Below are 21233 nucleotides of genomic sequence, written 5' to 3'. Positions count from 1 at the left end.
TCTAAACTGATTTTTATCTAAATGGATAACAGTATTTCTAACTGCTTGTGTGAGAACACTGTTGCTTTAAGCTGGATACAGTGAGCGGCTACATCTTCTCCTTAAATGTGACTTGTGCTTAACTTCTCTCATGTATTGCTGTGCCCCCAGTGTAATTTCCACTGGGGATGGAGGGGAAAAGCCCCCCCTCACTTTTCAAAATCCTGTTTCAATCCACGTCCCCCCACCCTGCCACCCCCCCCCCCCCCCCCCCAGACAGAGCTCCTGATGTGCTAAGATGGAAATAAAGAAGTGTTTATTGAGTTTAAAGGTTGAAAATTATAGTCTGAACAACAACACTTATCAAACAATACCAGCGCGCTATTCAGGAAATTATCATTGACTTTCAAGTGCTGGTGGAAAAATGTTTTTGAAACTGAGTTTGCATTTACTGTAAATACTGATGCTAATTGCTTTCAGTAAAAACCTTAAAAATAAACCTAAAAGCCTCCCGCCTTCAGGCGTATTTAGCTTGCTGCATAGCTGTGCATCTACACACATAGTGAGCGCAGTGACACATTTTTCGCAGGAAGCCTAACAACAACTAAAACACAGGAAAAAAAACAGTAATCATTTACTGTAAGAAATTACATTTTCTGTTTACTGTTTGAAGAGGATGAGTAAATAACACTAGGTGTGGTGGATATAGGTACCTGTCTGGTCGCCCTGAGAGGGCGTAGCCGCATGAGGTGCATCAAATAAACTTGACACATACTGACTTTGAGAACTCCTTCATTTATTTATTTATGGTTGGGTGATGCTGCTCTCAAAGGATAAAACATCTTTTGGTCATGTTTTTAAACACAAAAAAATGATATTGATTATTAAAAACAGTCAAGACATATACCACCAAACTGACATGGACTGTACATTTGTACATAGAAGGTAGCAAAACAGACCTAATAACTATTAACTAAAGCAAAATTGAGAATTTCAGCTGGCTTCAGTAAAGAACACTGAAGGTTTACACAAGATATGTGGCAACGCAAGGACATTTATAACACATAAGGTGCCAAATAGAACGCAATTGACAGGGGACTGTACTTAGAGAATCCAATAATTGCTCCATCCTACAGGCAAACTGATGTTCAGAATCAGTCAGGGCCAGCCGTCATTGTGTATGGGAGTGGTGTTAGAAAATACATGCAATGGCACGAGAAACCTGTAACTGATTAAGGAATATTTTAATGGCACAATAATGATTGCATATCTTGCAGCCACAGCACAACTGGGGCACTAATCTATGACACTAAGATGTGAGCTTAAAATATAAGACTGTTCATTTCACAAGGTGCTCTCTTCACACATAAATACTCGCTTCGCTCGTAAACTCCACTTTGACATCCTAGATTAACGCACTCTGTGCCAGTGTTTGCATTTGCTATATCCTGTCATGGAGTTTTACGTAATTTATATCCCTTTTGCTACCACAAGCTGATGTAGATTTCGTTTGTTTAGAAAGGTAACCTGCTCTGCTCTGGTTGAACGTAGCCAGTAGATCGACCATCCAACAGACAGTCAGGGGAGTTTATATTCACACACTATTTCAATTCCAGACGCGATCAGAGCAGGATGTTGAAAGGACATGCAGATCTGGTAATAATCCCTGTCACCTAATCTGGATTCGGAAAAAGTAACCTACAAATACCTTCAGATTTCTGAAGACATTTAGAAGTTTTCGTGTGATAGCAGCTCAGTAGGAGTACCGTGCAGGGCTGCCCTTTACCTGACATGCATGCTGTTTGTTGACACATATGTGTTTCCACTTAACTAATATTTGCATATTGAAAGCCAGTCACAGTGACGGCACAATCCAGATAATGAGAACGCTTGTTGATACCAGGTGTAAACACACAGGCCTGTGGTCAGGCGTTAATGACAATGCCACCCTGTCTCCTTGTTATGTTCATCATGCAAATAGTATTTATCTTCCACACCAGCATCCTGGGTTTCCTGACTTTTCTATTATTTAGCCATCGTCATTTTCCTAATCACAACCATGTGACTTTAATATGTTAAACATATATTAAACCGACTGTGAAGGATTAGAAAATTTTCTGGCATCATCCAGCGGGAGTGTTAAAGAGGACACTGTGGCCTTAGATCAGAAAACCATCAGAATTTTCTGAAAGAAGTGGATTAAATGAATGACAATACATGATAGGGCGTCCTCATGTATGTAAATAATGGAGGAAGTGGAGCTGAGGAATCCCACAACATAAAGTAGAGGGGAGAAACTTATGAGTTTCGACAGGACTTTTGGATTCAGAGATTTGTGAACGTACAGCGTATTCTGTCTAGATTTTCTGACTGTCACGCGGCTGATCTACTGGCTAATCGAAGCTGATACATTGTGCATCTTCAAGTCTTTTATGTGTTTGTTGCCCTCCTTTGCTCACAGGGCGTTAGGAGAGGAGAGGAGTACGAATACGAGCCGGGAACACGGAGATCACAGCGCTGACGATCAACAGAGGAACCACGGGTGTAACGTTACAGCTCGAGCTCACAGCTGGGAAAAGAAGACAACATGAACTGTAGATGAAGTGTATTTGTGAATGTGGTTTGGGCATTTTTTGGTTCTATATTTACCGTAATATCTTTTTTTCCGAGGACTTACATTATTTTATGCCTACATTTGTTTGTGTGGCTTTAATAAAGACACAGTAATAAATCCCAGACTTCATATGTGCAGGGAGGTTTTACACTAGACCTCCTGCATGACAATGCAATGTGCAGAGAGGCGTGGTCATACATAATTCCCACCTGATAAAAGACTTTCAGTGTAAGTCTCTGTAGTGCAACCAAACCCAAATTGAACAGCACTGTGGCTGGCAAACACCCAGCACATGACGCCCTGTGCACAGTGGCAATGGAAAGTGCAGAGGTAAATGAGGCAGACCACAAAGGCTATTTAGTTAATTTGTTTATCGTATCTCTATCAAAGTAGTGTTAAGTTAGCTACCCCGCCGGTGTGTAGTGACGCAGGTGGCAGGTTCTTAGTGCCTCCTTTATGCATCAAATATCAAGCTTGTGTTACTTTTTAATCAACAAACATGAGGCGAAGTTGAGCAGGCTGCTCCTGTGAAACCTCCAGAGCAGAGGAACAGAAGTGTTTCGTACGGAGGCTGAGAGAAACAGCTTTAATGGTAAAAATGACGAGGAAGATGAAATGAAAACAGTGACGGACACAGCAGGGGTAAACACGTACAGTTTGAAGGATGACACATTAAAGCAGTTTGTTGCAGCTCTCTGCTTGTTATATGCTCTGTCATCTTGGGAATCAAGGTCAGTATGAGTGTGAATTTTAACTCTCTATTGTAAGTGCTGAGTTGCAACACAACAGCAAACAGCTCTGAAGTAGCTAAAAGGATATGCCGACATTTTACAGAAACTTTACAGAAAGTTCTCTGTCAGTTGGATTATTCTGGTTGGTTTGTGCATGTATTTTTGGATGGCTGTTTCATTTCTTTAAATTTATTTTCATCAAAAGCCTAAAGCAGAAGCATTTATTTAGAATTGCATAGAATTTGTTTACTGGGACACTGGACACTGTGCAAAACTTTTGGTGAACACACTGAGTGTTGGATAAAGAGAAACCTGAAAACTGTCCTGACTGGTGCCGCTGTAATCTGGTCTGATCAGTCTCTACGGTAATTTTGGTCAGAATTATTTAAACCTGCTTTACTGGGGGAAAAAAATGCTCAAAATAAGAAAGATTTATTGCTGATATTTACTAATTGTACTATCGTACAACGCTTTAAAGCAAGAGTATGACACACAGAACCTTGTAATCCCTTGTCTGTGCACCTGTGCGTGTGTGTTGTGTGTAGATGTGTGTGAGGCCCTTACTCCGACAGCTCTTCCCGTCTCGTTGCAGCATCCCAGTCACACAGCTGCAGACCGGCCCAGTTCCCTTACTGGTGCAGATCTGCTCGCAGCCTCCATTGTCGTCCTCACACCAGTCCGATTCTGAGTGGACATGACACGTGAGTCATGAAAGTCCTGGAAATTTGACTCAGTGGTTTTGACAAGTGCTGGCTAGTGCTAAAAAATGACTTGTGTTGCACTGAATCCCCTGCAGATTATCCAAGATGACAACAATGAGCCAGCAGAACCCACTGTCCTGTCCAGGGGTAAAACCTGGGAGGAGTGCAAAAAAACTGTTTGGACATCTCGTTAAACCGGAACTGGAGACCATACTTACCTCTCTTTCTTATTGGTCCCACAGTGAGAATGTGCTCTTTATGGTCGCTGTCCTCTGAGTACATTCTTCTCTTGTGTGGACAGTTCTGGATGGACAGTACACAAACATTAACACAGCAGACATCAGTGCTTCATCATCACTTTGATTTAAGATGGACTTTTTTTCCCCCCGAGTTTCTCACCACTTTGCAGGCGTTTGCGTCCGAGTCGCACAGGGAGACGTCACAGTGGAGGTGGACCTCATCGTAATCCCCGATGAACTTGAAGACGGTGACGTGGAAGCGACAGGTGAGCGACACGCCGTTCTCTGCCATGCCAATGGTGTTGTCCTTGATGTTTGGACACCTGGTGAGGGCCAGGTTTTAAAAGAATGCACTGTGTTTATGGGAGACTGTGCTGTTGAGTGTTCATGTTATCCACAGGAGGAAAGACGACCTTAGATAAGACATTTTCTTAAACTGTTGAGTGTTTCTTATAAACAAGGGAGTGATTTCAGACACAGCTAATGAGTTAGCCGTGTTTGTGATGTTTGCTCTAAGCCATGCTTTGTGTATATGTGGGTGTGTGCGTGTATGTGTGTGAACTTAAACTCCTTCAGCCTACCCCCGCTCTATGATGATATAGCGGAGCCGATCACTGCTGTAGCGGGACGGTGTGGCCCAGCACATGTTCACTATGAGGATGAGCTGATTTTCATCTGCCCCTTCCACGAAGACGCCCACGAAGAGGATGTCCCGTGTGCTGAGCACCACCTCCCCCTCCCTGTACGGATGCCGGTACGAGGAGTTCTTGTACAGAGCCATCTTGGTGATGAAGTTTCCTTCCTGGGTTGGTAAGGTGAGGTTAATCACACTGGAGAATGAAGGATAAACAGAGGACAACAGAAGCAGCCAGTTGTTACATTTCGTCATGACGTTTTGTTTTATTAGAGATAAACATATTATTGTACAGCTAATCCCCATGTCTACATGTCCTCTGTCTGACCTGAGCATGGGTTTGAGGACAGTCTCCAGCGAGATCTTCAGGTCCAGTTCGTAGGCACAGGAAAACTCCACATTGATGGTTTTATCTCTGGTGATGACGTTCCCGGTGTTGTTGACACTCTCAATCCAGACTGTGTTTTTGTACATAATATGTGTGCCATTCGACTGTCAGAGGGATAAAGGGACATTCAGAGCATTCACCATCAGAAAACAGGGACATAAAGACACTTGAACAGTAGACACACAGTCGACTCATCTCTTACTTTATTATCATTTTATTTTACCCTGTTAGAGTTAAATAAACAGCCTGGTATTTTAGGAAATATACGTATTCTTTCTTTCTGAGAATGAAATGACAAGAACAATATCAGCATCATCTTAGCATGAAGACTGAAAGCAGGGAAACAGCTTTGAAAATAAAACTTCTAAAACTCACTCATTAACAAGTTGTATGTCTTTTGTTTAATCTGTACACAAACAAAAATGCAGAAGGCAGTTTGTGATTTTAGAGGAGTAATGTGCTGGAACTATTTCTTGGCAAATAATAGTTTATCCGTCTGCCCAGCACCTCCAGCTACAGTGTGGGTTCCTGGACACGGTTGGTGAGCAGAGGTCTGGTTTTGCCTTAGCTTATAATTAAGGCAGAGTTAAAAGAACAGAAGCAGGTTTTATGCCAGACTCAGAGTTGCACAAAACTGCTGTGCGATGCAAAAAAAAAAAGGCTGACAATTTTCTTTCTTGTTTCAAAAGTAATGCAGCAGCAATTTGTTGATGTTAAAATAATAAACACAGAGTACCATCTCTAAAAACATCCAAGACTGCACTGAGGTTAAACACTGTCTTTTAGTGAAATTCTTAAAATTATTAAGTTTGAAATGAGCAAAGCTTGAGAGCTCGTCATTTCAGGTGGTAAAAACTTTAGAGACCATGAAAGGTGATCCAGGGAGAAAGCAAACGAATGAATACAGCACAGTGAACGCTCATGAGGAATGTGAATTAATGTTAGCTCGCTGACCTGCACGATGGAGCCGCAGTGTCCCTTTGTGTTGTTGATGTGGAAGGAGATGAAGTCCTCTCCCTCGATGCCGGCGCAGTGCTCATCGTTGATCCTGACGTCCTCTCGTTCAAAGCCCAGCTGGAAGAGCTTACACTTGGAGATGGAAACCTCCATCTGAGCGTGTTTACAGGTCACCTCTGCCTGGATAATGTCATCATCAGCTGCCACAGGCAAACATCACAGTTATTCCAAATACACTGCAGGTTTCAACTGCATAATGTCCTGCTTAGTATATATTATCTTGGTACCAATTCTTTAAGAAACAAACCTAAGAGTTTCAAAAATATTTGTTTATATCATGTGTGTATGTTAAAAGACATTACAGATTTCTGTAACTCTCAAATATTATAGTAGCATTGGCCTTGAGAATCCAGCGCTCACCTCCAGTGCTGGTGGGTAATTCTGGACAGCCACACAGGTCGCCTCCGTTCTCCAGCTCACAGGTGAAGTTTGTGCAGATCTCTCCTGCACAGGGGTCATAGATCCATTCTGCTAAAGACAGGTCCACACACAATGTTAACTGTCACACACACAAGGCTTTGTTAATCATGTATGCACAGTGTGATGACTGACCACATGAACTGTGGCTGACTTTATGTTAAAACCACCACAGGCTACTGCTCTTGCTCAAAATCGGTACGTTTTTAAAACTGCAGCTTTAAAAATGTGGCTGGTGTCTCGCGGTGCCCTTACAGCAGTTCTCCTGGGTGATCCACTTGGTGGTGAGGGTGCCCAGGGAACGGCAGGCCTCGGCGTATGCTGCCAGCGAGCCACAGACCTGAGCCTTGCGGTGATTATAGCAGCCGTCCAGGTAGCAGGACTGGTAGAAGGGCCGGGGATCCAGCAGGCCGTGGCACGGCTGGAAGAAGCCCTTCAGCTGGGTGAGCTTCTGACAGGCATCTTCACCTTGCAGAGCCAGCACCGCTGTGTTGTCACAAGACTGGGCCAGAGCCACATACTGGGTCTCATCACAGCTAGAGGGAAAAGATGGACATCAAATGCCAAAGTTATTAAGGGGGAAAGAGCAGATCATCAAGCCAAACATGTGGAAAAGAAGCTAGCTAATTAGAGTATGAGTAAAGTAGTTCACAAACTTTCTGTGTGCAGATAGAAAAACAAAGTACTTTATAAAGTTTTTCAAGAGACCACACCACAGAGGAAATGCAGCCAGACGGTTGTCCCTCACCCCCGTTCCTAAACTGACTATAAATTTCTATACATGTACAGTGAACAGTGTCTTTGTCATGCCTCACCCACCTGTTCTGCATACCGTTGGTCTTCCAGCTCTGGGCCAGCTCCAGGGCGCTGACAGCCGGCTTGCCTCTTGAGGTGATGTAGTCGTCACTGGGGTCTCCGTTGAAATTCCCACAAAGTCCGCACACCTTGTTCTGAAGCCGCTGGCCCATTGTGATGCTAAGGGTGTTGAAGCGGTTGTATCGAACCTGGATGTCCTGAGGTGTGTCGATGACAATGAAACCTTCGGATGTGGTGAGACGCGTCATAAGCCCTGTTAGAAATGGTACTGACACCGGTGTACCATTGACCTGGAAAGATACAGAGATCCTCAGATTTTTGAGATTATATTGTATTTGTTTGATTTGGGTGTCATCTGCATACACTGATTTCATATTTACAAAATATAACACTGAGCGGTATAACAGAGAAGAAAGGAAGAGGAGATAGTCCAAAGCAAAGATTGTGACTATCTGAGATGATGCTGTAATAACTCTGTGTTCTGGTGGATACAACCTGAGCCACCTGAGCATATGAATAACATCGTTCTTACGGCAATTCAAAAAACTGTTGCAGCCAATGGTTCCGTCAGATCAAGCAGGATTAAGACTCACTGGGAGCCACAGTTTGAGGTAATCAGCAGATCATTAACTACCTCTGTGAGAGCACTTTCAGTATAATGATGTGGCCTAAAGCCAGAACTGGAGGAGATCTAATGGGCTATTAGTGCAAGGGTAATTGGTAAATTGGACAGGAAGAAGTCTTTCAAGTTTTCAGGACAGAAAAGGGAGTTTTGAATTGGATCTGTTTGTATAGGAGAGATTTGATAAAGGAGTCTTTGATGGCAAACGGCACATAGCCAGAAGAAGGTATGTTGGAAATCCATCCACCCATTTGAGGGTCGCGGGGTGGCTGGAGCCAATCCCAGCTGACAATGGACGAGAAGTAGGATACACCTTTTTTTTTTTTTTTTTTTTTCTGAGAACAGATGACAATTATCTTTGGGTCTGTCACTAAGAGCAACACCTTTCAATTACACATATTTCAGTGATGCATTGTTAATATGAAAGACTGATTAGTGCAGTTTTAAAGTTTTGACAGGAATAAGGTCTGAAATAAAACTTAGCTTTGAGGAACAAACTGTATCTGCTTTTGGCGGGTAATATGACTGATGATGATTCAGTACTTCTCTCACCTTGATAGTGCTGCCAGAGATGAGTATATTCTCCTCATTGATGTAAAGGTAGACATGAGAGATGGTGGTGAGGTTGGGTGTGCTCCATTTATCAAAGTTAGCGATGAGCTGGAAGGAGAGGTCGGGCAGCTTGTGACAGTTGGTGGACAAGACGAAGGAGCAAGAGGCCGGGAGCCGCAGCGATGCCCCATCGAAGGTCCTGAAGACCCCACCACCCGATGCCACACAGTGCTGGGAGCGTCGCGCAAAACAGCCCCGCACTCCGTACCGCAGCGTGCACTCTTCCTCTGCCTTACAGCGCCTTGGGTCGCACTGGATCAGGTTTCGCCCGATGCACTGGCAGCGTTTGGTACAGTCGCTGTTCCAAAACAGCTGTTTGGGCTGAAGTAGATAATAATAATAATGATCTGTTTAAATTAGAGCTGAAACAGTGGGTCAATTAACTGATTAGTTGACTGACAGAAAATTATTTAGTGGAAGTCATCAGTTGGCACCAAATTAAAACATTTATCTATTCTATTTAAATTTATTTCCAGTTGTGACATATTTATGCAAACTGAACAAAAGCTGACCTCGGATTTGGTCACGGTGAGGAAAGTTTCATTGCAGGTTTGTAATCAGCCTAATTTAGTGTTACTGGAGTCACTGTCACATGAACTGGCATTGATGGACCAGTGAAGACCTTTAATAAAAAGCCAGTTTTGGCCGCACCTGTCTGTGAGTTTATTCCATGAAGTGCTGGATGGGAGACTGACCTCATAGTACTTGCCATCGGTGTAGCAGCCACAGTTCTGAGACAGGATGCAGCTCTTGCCGTTGAGCACGTAGCCCTGGTCACACTGGCAGCCCTCCACACAGTCCTGGCTGCAGTCCCTCTGGCCACGAGCTGGGGCGCACTGGGGCGGGCAAACCGACATGCAACTGGAGTAATGGCTGTTAGGTGGACAGCTCTGGACTGGGAGCAGGCAGGTTGGCAAAGATATTAGCTAACGGTCGTGCTGACTACAGCGTACACACAGGGAATTTTCCAGTGTTAATAAGAGTTGATTTTTCAGGGGTAAATATTTGTGGACAAGCGCTGAAGGGAGAATTTGTGCACATCGAGAGCTTGTGCAGCTCTACAGCAGCTGTTCCAAGGAATAGCTCAACATGTTGGGAAATACACTTATTTGCTTTCTTTCCTAGAGTTAGATGAATGGCATTAAGATTAATGTAAGTCCCATATCTATGGTGTACTGGACTTCAAACCTGGTTAGCCTAGCTTAGCATAAAGATTGGAAGCAAGCGGGGCAGCCAGGCTCGACAACCAACTTCTCTAGCTCATGTATCTCATTTGATGAATATGTACACACACAGAAATGGGAAGTGCTGCCTTAAACTCAAACTCAGTTTGGTTTTTGGTGCTCATTACACTGAAAATTTTCAGTTACATTTCATTTAACTGTAATATGTCTGTGCAGAGAGAGTGTTTCGGTTACTGTAGATAATCCACAGACCTCACTGTCAACAGTTTGTAAGGGAACTGCCAGTAAAAGAAACACATAAAAACTGTTGACAGTGAGTGTGTTCTGTGCATTATTCACATTAATTGAGGACGTAGTGTCCAGAAATGACAGTTTTTCAACTCTGTGAGCAGCACAAATGTGATTCAGTTCACTTCCATTGTATTGTGGTGTAATGCAAGAGGAGACAACTGGATTTCTGCACACACAATCAAAGCACACGGTAAAAATTAAGGTGAGCCCAAACTCACCACATGGTGTGTCACTCCTCCAGCCAGTAACAGGCACTCCCTGGGTCTGACAGGTGCTGGCATAGATCTGCAGCCAGTTACAGATTGTTTCCTGAGCTCCCTGGTCCAGGCAGGTGTCCTGCAGGCAGCTTTGATAAAAGAAGGCTGGCGCCACCTTGCTGTGACAGCGTGCAAACACACCTCCTCGATCCACAATTAGCCCACACAGCCTCACGGCCTCAGGCTCCACAAACACATACAGTCCATCTCCAATGTGGAAGCGTATGCCTGTGCTGACTTCGTTTGCCCCGTTGTCGGTGCCCATGTTCATGATGGCATCAGCCACCGTGAGAGGGGCGTCGTTTTGCGCGCTTTTCTCTCCCAGGCCACAGCGCGGGCAGGAGTCCCCACAGCCCACCTGGCAGAAGGTGTCCCTCTCTGCCCAGGCCATGCCCCAGTCTGTGGTGGTGAGGGTGGGTGGAGATAAGGGCATGCCCTGGCAGAGGCCACAGGTGGTGTTGTAGAGGTCGCGGGGCAAAGTCAGCAGGAGGAGAGTGTTCCAGTCAAAGGCCACCTTCAGGCCAAAGTCTGTCTCCAGTATGAGCTGCATGCCCAAGGTGAAGATGTTGACCTTTCCTGGGCCCAGCTTCAGAGGAATGTACAAACGTTCCTTATTCACCTGAAAGAAGAGAGATTAATAATAATAAAACTAGTTCTAGTTTGAACAGGTTTAACTCTTCTTCTAGGATAATCATCAGCCGACACGCACATATTCCTGCAGAAACATTTTTATCACCAGTGTACAGTTTCTAATCCAACTAACCTCATGTTTTCAAAGTATGTGGGGAAACCCAGGGAGCCACTGGATAATATTGGTGTAATGTGTGTGTGTTTCTCATTTAATCTAATTCTAAGGGAGAGAAAGAGACAGAAACAGAGAGAATGAGGAAAAAAAATGTGTGTGTGTGTGTGTGTGTGTGTGTGTGTGTGTGTGTGTGTGTGTGTGTGTGTGAGAAACTTGGGTTATGTGTGTGAGTTCTGTTCCTGCTCAGATCTTTTAGTCGGTTTATGAACCCAGTCCAAATGTCGCTCAGGGTCGGGGTTTTGTCTGAGCCAAATCCAGCCTGATAAAAGATGCCCATTGAAATTAGATCCACCTTAAGCCAATCAAAGAGGAATTCACCCTCTGCGTGGTTATTCTATCGGCTTGATTAGAAATAACGTGTCCTCACACATAAAAAAAAAACATGACCTTCACAGGTCACACAAAAGAAGAATCTGTGTTAAAATATGAATATTAATAAGATGGACCTGGTCACAGCATATGGTCGTTTGGCTCAATCCACATTACAGGTATTTTTGACTATGAGCACAATATGTAATTGTGGCTCATAATTCATTTACTGTTATTCCTGTTTATGCACTTACCGTAACAGTGTTTTTGTAGGTTCGAGAGACTTCAATCTCATAATCATAGACCTCCAGTACAAAGCCCCTGACCCAAATTGCCTGGCCTGTATCCCTTTCTTCATTACGAGCTGCCAGTTTGAATTCGGGAAAAGCCCCAGTGATGGCTGCATAGTCCCCATTCTCCCTCCCACAGTTGGTGGTGGCCATCCTAAGAGTACAAGAGCTCTGCAGCTCAAATGGTACGCCACCAAATGGCAGAAAATGTCCATAACCGGCGACCCCACAGAGGGCCTCAGTGCGTGGCTGGCAGAAATACAGGCCATCACTCTCCTGGCAGTACTCCTCAGGGTGACAGGGTGCGAGCTGACAGTATACACTGTTGTCAGAGCCATTGCAGTAGCAGCGCTCTTGGCATTCCCAGTCTGTCCAGAAAGTCTGATTAGTGGCCAGCTGGCGCCCGTGGCTCACGCAGCCACAGTCACTGCGTGCAACACACAGGCCATCCCGCAGTGCAAAGCCTTCCTCACACTGACACCCTTCTTGGCATGGCAGTGGACACGGCTCTTCAGGTTCATCCAAGTTGGCACAGGTCAGAGGGCAGGCGCTGGTGCACTCATCAAAATGACTGTTCTCTGGACAGGGGAGAGCTGAGACAGAGGAGCGAGGTCGGGGAAAGCAAGAGAGAAGGGATGACAAAGGCCAAATCCATATTAGGAGGATAATCCAATGACAAACAGAAACAGTCAATTACACCATATTTTGGAAAAAAAAATATGATTACTGGGAGCGTAGTCAGCATACCAACAGCGAGGTGAGAAATAGGTTATGCTGAATTTGTGGTTTGAGAAGTTGCAATGGACATTTTTAAACTGGGTTGCCACTGGAACAGTTAACTGTTATGAGTCTAATCTGACTACAGCTGTAGTGTGCAAGCTTTCAGTTCAAACATACAGCAGGTTTATAGTGGAAATAAGATTGCTGGCAAACAAGATACAGTTTGTGAGAGACATGTTTCATTTGTTTGAAGGCATGTTTTGTTTTTTTTGTTTTTTTTTGAGAACCAGACAAGCTGTTTATCTTTGCTCTGGACACACTGAGATAATCTCACATGCCAAACAACCACAATTTAAAGTGCATCTATATCTACTCACGGCAGTTGGTGGCACTTCTCCAGGAAGCGAGGCCGACCTGGGCATCCTGACAGGCGGTGGCATAGGCCTGCAGTGAAGAACACAGAGCCGAACGGTTCCCTTCCTTTACACACATGTTGTACAAGCAGTTCCTGAAGAATGGCGAGGGATTGACCACTGCATGACACGCCAGAAACGAACTGTTCCCCGGGTCATTGATGTTGCCACACATCCACGGACTCTGGTAGAGACGCAGGTCTGTGCACATGCGATACAGGTCATCACAGTCCCCATTACAGGTGAGGTCATCAGCAATGGACCGCCATCCCTCTGTGAACTGTTCAGTAGACTCCGCCAGGCGTCCATTAGGCAAGCGAAGGTCATCAGTGGCATTGCCATTGAAGACACCACACAGACCACAAGTAACATTGTAGAAGAGGGTGGAGAGGGAGATGTTGAGGAATCCCTGTCGGGTGTAGTGAACACGGAGCAGACCACGGGACTCCACCACTGTAGCGTTGCCTGGCGCTCTGTAGATCATCATTGTTTCCATTGGATGGACATATGGAAGCGCCACTTGTTCACCATTTACCTGGAACACAAAAAGGAGCCATAGGCATTCAGCAGCCTAAAACAGAAAACAAAAAGCGTTTTGCTCTGTAGAGAAAATACTAACCTTTACTATTTCAAAATCCATCCCTCCCATCTGAGCTTCCAGGTTAGCCACCGTAACTACCACAGGTCTTTTCCAGGCAGGGCCTTTGTTGACCAGACGCCTGCCTATCTTTACCTCCACCATCGAGCCATTAGCTGGCACTGCACCACACAGCTTCAGCAGGTAGAAGGAGCTGTCGTCTGGGAATAGCAGGAAGGTGCCATCAAAGGTGGATGTCACTGAGTTCTGGGTGATTGAGCACACGCCCTCCCTCTGAGGGTAACAACCCAGCATGCCCACCTCGGCCACACACACCTCACCCTCCTTACAGGACTCATTGAAGCAGGAGACTTCTCCAGCAGGCCCACAGGTGCAGTGGAGGGTACATTCTCCTTCTTCACCGCTGGGGCCCGCCCAGAAAGTGCCATTAAGGGGGTAATAGTGGTCGTTATGCTCACAGCCACAGTCTTCGCGCTGTACACAACGGCTGCCGCTGAGAACATAGCCTGGGTCACACTGGCAGCCCTCGGTGCAAGGGTGGGCACAATACAGGGGAGCGGTGAGGTCCGAGCAGGAGGCTGGACAGGCAGTTGTGCACACTTGGTAATGGCTGTACTCCGGACATGACAAAGCTGACAGCCAAAAGGAGAGAAGAAATTATGTCAGATGACACAAATAAATTAATGCAAGATCAGGAATCTGTGTAAACTGAATCAAACAGAGTCTCACCGCAGAAGGTGCGAGATCTCCAGGGTCGTATCGTGACACCCAGGGCCTGACAGGCTAGAGCATAGGCCTGGATAGCCTGGCAGAGTGTGGTGATGTTATCCCTGTTGCTGCACATGTCATATACACAGCTATACACAAAGGCTGTAGGGTCCACTACAGCTCTGCAGTCCCTGAACGGTCCATCAGTTTTGTTGATGAGCCCACAGTAGTCTGAGCGAAAGTAGAACGCTTCTGTAACAGGGTCACACACGCTGCAGTTCTGGGCGCAGCCATCTGTACACCTCCAGTCTGTGTCCTCTGCTCGCCAGCTGCCCCCCAGCTCCACCACGCTTTCTGCTATAGAGCCATCAGGTAGTACGGGATCATCAGCCGGGTCATCGTTATAGTTACCACAAAGACCACAAGTGTTGTTGAAGTAAGAGCTGGGTAAGGAAATGGATGCATAGTGTTGGCCGTCATAAGTTACCAAGAGTCCAAAGTCGGTTTCTAAAGCAACAGCAACCCCAGACTGATACATCCTGACAGCACCAAGCTGGAGTTGGATGGGTAAAGTCTTCATCAAGCCATCCACCTAGAGAGAGGAACAGAGGAAAATTCAGGAAGGGAACAACAAATGATAGTAGAAAACGTAGTCCATCCACATCTATGCACATTTAGAATATTGTCGCTTTTTTCATGACAAAACTGTTAAAACCTCTGTTCTTGATCAGCTTGGACATGTATATGTATCCAATAATTAATTAGTGATCTGTTTATCGCCCAACCCCTCTACTGAGATGGTCAAAGGACACCAAAAACATTACACGAATCAATACTTCTGCATCAGAGCAATCATGAAGCACACACAAGGTGAATATGGTGGTACGTCCTGATATGAAGGGGCCTGCAGATTCTCACCTGGACTGTTCCTAAACTGCCTTTGGGTAGCATGACTCGGTGACCGTACACCTCCACTGTGACATCTCTGAGCCAGGAAACAGAGGCCACCCCACGGTTCTCATTTTTGGCCTCCACACTGAAGAAGGGGAGCCCAGCCACCTCCCAGCAGGGCCGAGCCAGCAGGTAGGAGCAGGTGCCCTGGAAGTGATAGAGGAAGCCATCGAAGGTGTGGTAATGAGGGTCGCCAAATACCACGCATGTGCTGGTGCGGGTCGGCTGGCAGTAAAAGGCCCCTTCCTGCTGCTCGCAGGTCTCCAGCTGCCCGCAAGGAGCTTCATGGCACTGAACCTCATTGTTGATGTCCAAGCACCGGCATCGCTGTGAGCACTGCTCGGTCAACCAGAAGATTTCCCCTCGTCTGTAATAACGCCCTGGAGAGGATGTAGGAAGGACAGATAGAGGCATTTCAGTCCAAAATTTCATAGACTGATCTTCGTGTTTTCCTGTGTGGACATAATCATCAGTGTTTGATGTTTGAACTTGCCATTGTAGCTGCAGCCATTGGCAGGATCTATCAGTTCAGTGTCTACACGGAAGAACCAGCGCCCAGGAAGATTTACATTGGTTGTCTGTTCGATGTTCACTACATCATTTGACCGTGATCCCGGCAGGTTGAAGAAGTGACCAATGTCTCCACCATTGAAACCTGACTGAAAAGGGTGGGGGGCAATGTGAGGTGAAATGATTATCACACATTTATCTATAATGAAAAAAGGATTATCACTCATGAAATGATCTCGGGGGGGCTTTATGAGAATACCTGAGCTGTTGTCCCACCCAGTCCTGTTAAAGGATCTCCACCACTGGCTGTTCCTGTGCTCCATGTGATTTCTCCATAGTTGAACATACTGAAGAATGCTACGCCATCTGAGATTAGTATAGTTTGGAATGTATTCACCTTTTAAGCAAACAAAAGGATTAATTAGTTTTCTACGACTGCCACTTCTTACAGCATTTCAATAACTATATTTCAAGGTGTAGTAAAACCTGCCTCAAACTGAAATATATTCAAGGAAACATTATGAAAACATTGGTTGAATGCAACTAAGACTGGTCAAATAGAGAAGTATTGTAGGTTTGGGATGTTTTTAGTCTAGCTTAGCAAAAAGACTGGAAGCAGGGGGAAACTGCTTTTCATTCAGCAAATTTCATCAAATGAAATCAACTACAGAATAACCTAGACACTGCAGTAACCGTTCCTCTTCTGCTCAAATGCAGTGTTTATATTATGTAAGATATGTTATGTGACACTTAAGCAGATTTTACTGGGGTTGTCTGGCTTCCACCATAGAAGGTGACTTGGTGCCACGTTGCAATAAAGACCCAGGTAGCGGTGAAGGCGGGCATGTTCTTGAAGTACTTCCGGACATCTTGTGTCGCCCTTTCCAGTATTTCCGGCTCAGTGGACTCCCGGTAGTAGACATCTCCGCGGATGCCGTTGTGCACATCTGCCCAAAGTGGAGCAATGAATGATCTGCTGTCACTCAGGGGGAAAGCCTCCGGTGTGAACTGGCTGACCTGCACGTTGAAGGAGATCACGCCATTGTTGTTGACCTGTGGAGACAGAGGACAGGGTTGTAGTTTACCACCATTAACTATACTGTAAACTTTGTTGTTTGCAATAAATTATTTTAAGACTGATGAATCATAGATTTATGTGCATTATAAGAATTTGAGAATTTCGATCAAGACTTACATAGATGGAACGGTAGGGGACATTGAAGAAAATGAAGGGAATGAGCAAAATAATTTCCGGAGAACTCCCATCATCCATCTTAGGGGTCTCTAGATCCCTATGGTCGGGTCCATATGGATACAGGATATCCTGAGTCCTTGCTAAAAGAAGATTAATGCATAAGAGCTCATGAGATGGACTGTTCTCAACCCTGAAAGATGAAGAAACTGCTGTGGAGTATGACTTTAACATCTTACCTCCTGTCTGTGCAAATATGCTGAAGAGGTGGAGCAGAATGACTGGACAGCCTGGCCTGACCATTCTAAAAAAAACAACAAAAACAGAATGAGATGAAAGATCATGTTGAACCAACATTACTTTATCTGTCTTGCATTTTCCTTAAAGCTAATGGAAATGCGGGCAGACGTGAGTCATTGGACAGCTTCTCATAAACAAGGCCGTTAGACAAAAGTACGGAGGAGGGAGAGCCATCAAACCAACGTCATGTTACTTCTTTAAGATCAGGCTCCCAGGTCTCCCCTGAGGAGCCTTGAAAAGGCCCTATTATGCATGCCAGAACAATGTGTCAGGATCACATTTGCCTTACAGTCCCATGTGAGCCGGCAACAGTGAACTACGGGCCTCTCTGTGCCTCGGTTCCCTGCAGCTGACTGAACTGGCCCGCTCTGCTCCAGCGTCTCTGTGTCTGAAGCCGCGAGGCTGCTTAGGACCTCATTACCACTTCGGTTTGGGAGACATCCATGCCTTGTTGGGTAAAGGGAGGGGAGGGTAAACACTGGGGCACTAATGGCTTTAAGTGAGTAGGTTTGAATTGCCAAGGTCCTCGCTGTGGCCCTTTGGGGCTGTTCAGTGCCTGGACTGGCAAACATCCCATTGGCAAAGTAGAGTGTACAGCCAAGTTGGCAGATTGTACAGTCACTGTATAGCATTTAAACTTAATTGTTTAATGAAATAGAATGAATCTTTACACCAAATTAAAAACTGGTCTCTTCTGGATCCTGAAGACCTCGTTAGACATTTTCCCTTTCTCAATCTCTTGGTGTGTTATTTTGGACTTGTGAAACATCACAATGTCAAATCCACATCTGTATCCTATGATCCTACCATGCATATTATCATCCAGCGTTAACGGCAGAGGACTGTAATAACTGTTTTAACTTCTGCACTACAACTGTTGGTTTCTCACCAAATTTAGTTGCATGATTTTTAGGTAAGAAATTAACTGTGACAGTTTTAAATATGAGTCAATTTATCAAAATAATGCTGACTTGAAAATTTGTTCTTACATTTTGGGGATGTGATGAGGAGTGGCTAGCCGGCCTGCTAGCTGCCAGCCAGTCAGCGTCCATGGTCATCCCATGAGAACAGGCTTATTTCAGCTGCCCTTTCGTAATTTATCAGTAGCACTGATGCATCTGTAATGTTTAATGTATAATATATAATTCTTTATGGAAGATAAACTTTAGCTTCTGGGTCAACTGTGTAGTGTTGGCTCCTTATGATCTTCCAAAACCTTATACTATACATACACATTAAAGTGAGATTAACAGGTGTATCTGTCGACCTCAAATTAATTTCAATGCCATTGAAATTTTGGAAAAAAGCTAATAAGTGGACCTTTGAGTTGAGTTTATTTTGTCAACAGATGTGTAGCTATGTTAAAGTGTAATCACCAAAGTGTTTAAATAACTACAGTGGTCCAGGCATCTTTGCTTGACATATTCGCCAAAATTTTCAGAGAATTCTGAAAACATTTTCAAAAGTTTACTTCCAAACCAAACTTTGGTATGATTTTGGAATCTATAAACACCCACAGCCCAAACTGACAATGACACTACTGACACATGAGGTATGAGAGGTAAATCGGATACTTGTCTCCAATCTCTCATCTCTCTAATGTGTGAATTCTATTCAGCTTGATGGTAAATTGTGTTCAGGTGTGCCAAGGTTAGTGGACACTGCTGAGAGAGGTCTGCTGTAATGTCATCAGCCTCTCATCATACATTGTCAACAGAAAGATTACCACAATTGCTCTTTTGACTCTTGTGGCTCACCATCTTATCTGACTGGCATTAACTCTGTGCCTTTTAGCAGGGCAATTAAGATAAAGCCCCTGGGACTTAAAAGATGAACAAGACACTCTAACATGTTTATCTCTGAGGTCACGCTCAGAGAAAGACAAGTCTTGTTGTATCAAGTTAGATACACACTTTATCAGAAGTTAATTCACTCACTCCACTTGAAAATCAGGTTAAGTCAGCCCATTATTCAGCTGTGTACCAGAATTGTACTGTTTTACATCTATTACAATAACAATGTTAAAAGTTAAGAAATTACCTAAATTCAACTCGTCTGTCTGGAAAGAAAGGAAGAAAAAGTGTTTTTATTTTTAAATTTTTTTCTATGATGGGAAATACAGGACACTTATCTATTCAGGTCTGAAAAAATCCTTAAAATCAAATAGTCTTGGAACAAACCCTGTTCAATTAGCTGCTCATACTTCACATGCACACTCTTAAACCACATCAAATGGCCTGAAATATTTGACACAGAGGCTAAAGTCCATGTTTTGCAGCTTGAAAAAGTGATATGCCTAATGAGGAAACGTCAGATTCCTTTTCATCACACTGCCATGTCATAAATAAAGACACTATTGATGAAATCATGCGGAGGAGGAAATGATGCACTCACCTGCCTTCAGAAGATGGACATCTAGCACCTCTCTAGTCTAACCTGGCAACCTCCTCACAGCAGTGTCCCATCCAGCGGAGGACCATCCACAGAGTGGCGGTACTGGTGAGGATGGAGGGAGTAACAGGTGGCAGTGGGGGGGATAGCTGCTGAAGTGGGTAACGAAGAGGAGCTTGGATGTCCAGACGGAAGAGCGCTTCTTGTCCAATTTCAGCTCCACAGGATTAACAGCAGTGGCAACAACAATCCAAAGGTTTGTGTTGGGTCTTTAAAATGTTGATTTCCTTAGAAAGGTGTGGAGATTGAAACGCTCCCGTTGAAGCTGGGGAAGGAACTTTGCCTAAAGGAGCAGGTGCAAACTTTACCTGGGATAGTGTTCAACTTAATCTGAGATCAGTGTTTGGGGAAGGGGGTAGGTGGGGAGGAGAGGGAAGTTGAGGGGAGGGACAGCACAGGAATCTGAGGAAGAGAGGGAGCAGAAACAGACCAAAATGTAAGAAGGGGAGGTCAGAAATCTGGAAATGATGGAGGGAAGTGGAAAAACAAAAGAGAAATACTGCTCCCAGACACATTTTAAATGTAGGAGACGAGGAATGTTGTGTACAAAGGGAGGCTCTCATACAGGATGAATGTCAAGCCTTTTGGGCAGGATCTGTCATTAATACCTGCAACAGGCCAAATGATGATACAACAGGTCTTTGGTGGAAAATTTAGCGCAAACACTGTACTGCTTTTATGTTTTTGGTACAGTACACTACAATACTAAGGCCTTATTAAAGTTTCATTCAACATGTGAAGCAGTATTTAAAAATATTTGGTGTTTTGGTGATATTTGGTATTTTTTCTCTCCAACTATTTGTGCTTTGGCAGGTGTAAAATAAAGTTCACTTAGACACTGCCTTTGGATTAGGCCTGAATTGTGGTATGGATCTTGCCAGAGTTCACCCAATACATTTAAGACTCTTGGCACTTGAGCACACAAACTCACCAAAGTAGTATAGTCTCACTCTGGGACATTTATGGACAGAAACCAAAAACACACACACCGTCTGAAACCTTGCTTTTCAAGCTCTGTGGTAGGTAGAGTTACAGAATTAACATGAGTCACTTTGGATTCTCTGTGTACCCCCTTTTTTTTTTAAATTAGGAACAGCCTCATTTACAGGGTTACACAAGACACTCCATCTCCACAGATGGTGGAGAGATAGCGAGGGGAAATCTCAGGTGGATCCACACTGATAGGGTCTGGGAAGGAGAGGGCAGTCAGTCGGGTCTTTGTTGCGGTAGGACAGTGGAAGTAATTGGAGAGGCAGGGAGCAAGATGTGTGAAAGGCTCCAGGACTGAGGGCAGAACCTGGGCTCCCATTAAGCAGCACCAAGGCTTTCTGGAGGCTTCTTTTATACCTCCCACGCCTTGTTGTGTAAATGGTCGCGTACTCTTAATAAACTTGTGAAAGAGAGCATCGCACAAAGAGAGACAAAAGAGACCAAAAAAAAAAATCAGCAGTTACAGATGACCTGCTGGGCCAAGGGAGCTTCCT

The 21233-nt window shown here is 44.6% G+C and overlaps 1 protein-coding gene across 1 annotated transcript; it reads right to left on the bottom strand.

The window, feature by feature from the left end:
* Positions 1 to 798: 798 nt before the first annotated feature.
* On the bottom strand, positions 799 to 19746 carry tecta (tectorin alpha). The gene is made up of 25 exons (XM_041051434.1): positions 19693 to 19746; positions 17238 to 17302; positions 17002 to 17141; positions 16572 to 16859; positions 16066 to 16203; positions 15790 to 15955; positions 15264 to 15676; positions 14367 to 14937; positions 13659 to 14275; positions 13004 to 13574; positions 11871 to 12499; positions 10813 to 11121; positions 10464 to 10686; positions 9466 to 9665; positions 8711 to 9091; positions 7529 to 7826; positions 6976 to 7260; positions 6664 to 6774; positions 6241 to 6443; positions 5227 to 5390; positions 4846 to 5094; positions 4425 to 4587; positions 4244 to 4328; positions 3889 to 4008; positions 799 to 2548 (listed from the first exon to the last, which is right to left on the bottom strand). The coding sequence occupies exons 2-25, from the start codon at positions 17299 to 17301 to the stop codon at positions 2445 to 2447; spliced, it is 6492 nt and encodes a 2163-aa protein (XP_040907368.1). The 5' UTR covers position 17302; positions 19693 to 19746; the 3' UTR covers positions 799 to 2444.
* Between the last annotated feature and the right edge of the window lie 1487 nt (positions 19747 to 21233).

Source organism: Toxotes jaculatrix, chromosome 12, assembly GCF_017976425.1.
Source record: "Toxotes jaculatrix isolate fToxJac2 chromosome 12, fToxJac2.pri, whole genome shotgun sequence".
Taxonomy (NCBI): domain Eukaryota; kingdom Metazoa; phylum Chordata; class Actinopteri; family Toxotidae; genus Toxotes; species Toxotes jaculatrix.
The sequence above is the reverse complement of the archived record's forward strand: the minus strand, read 5'-3'. Positions and strand labels throughout refer to the sequence as shown.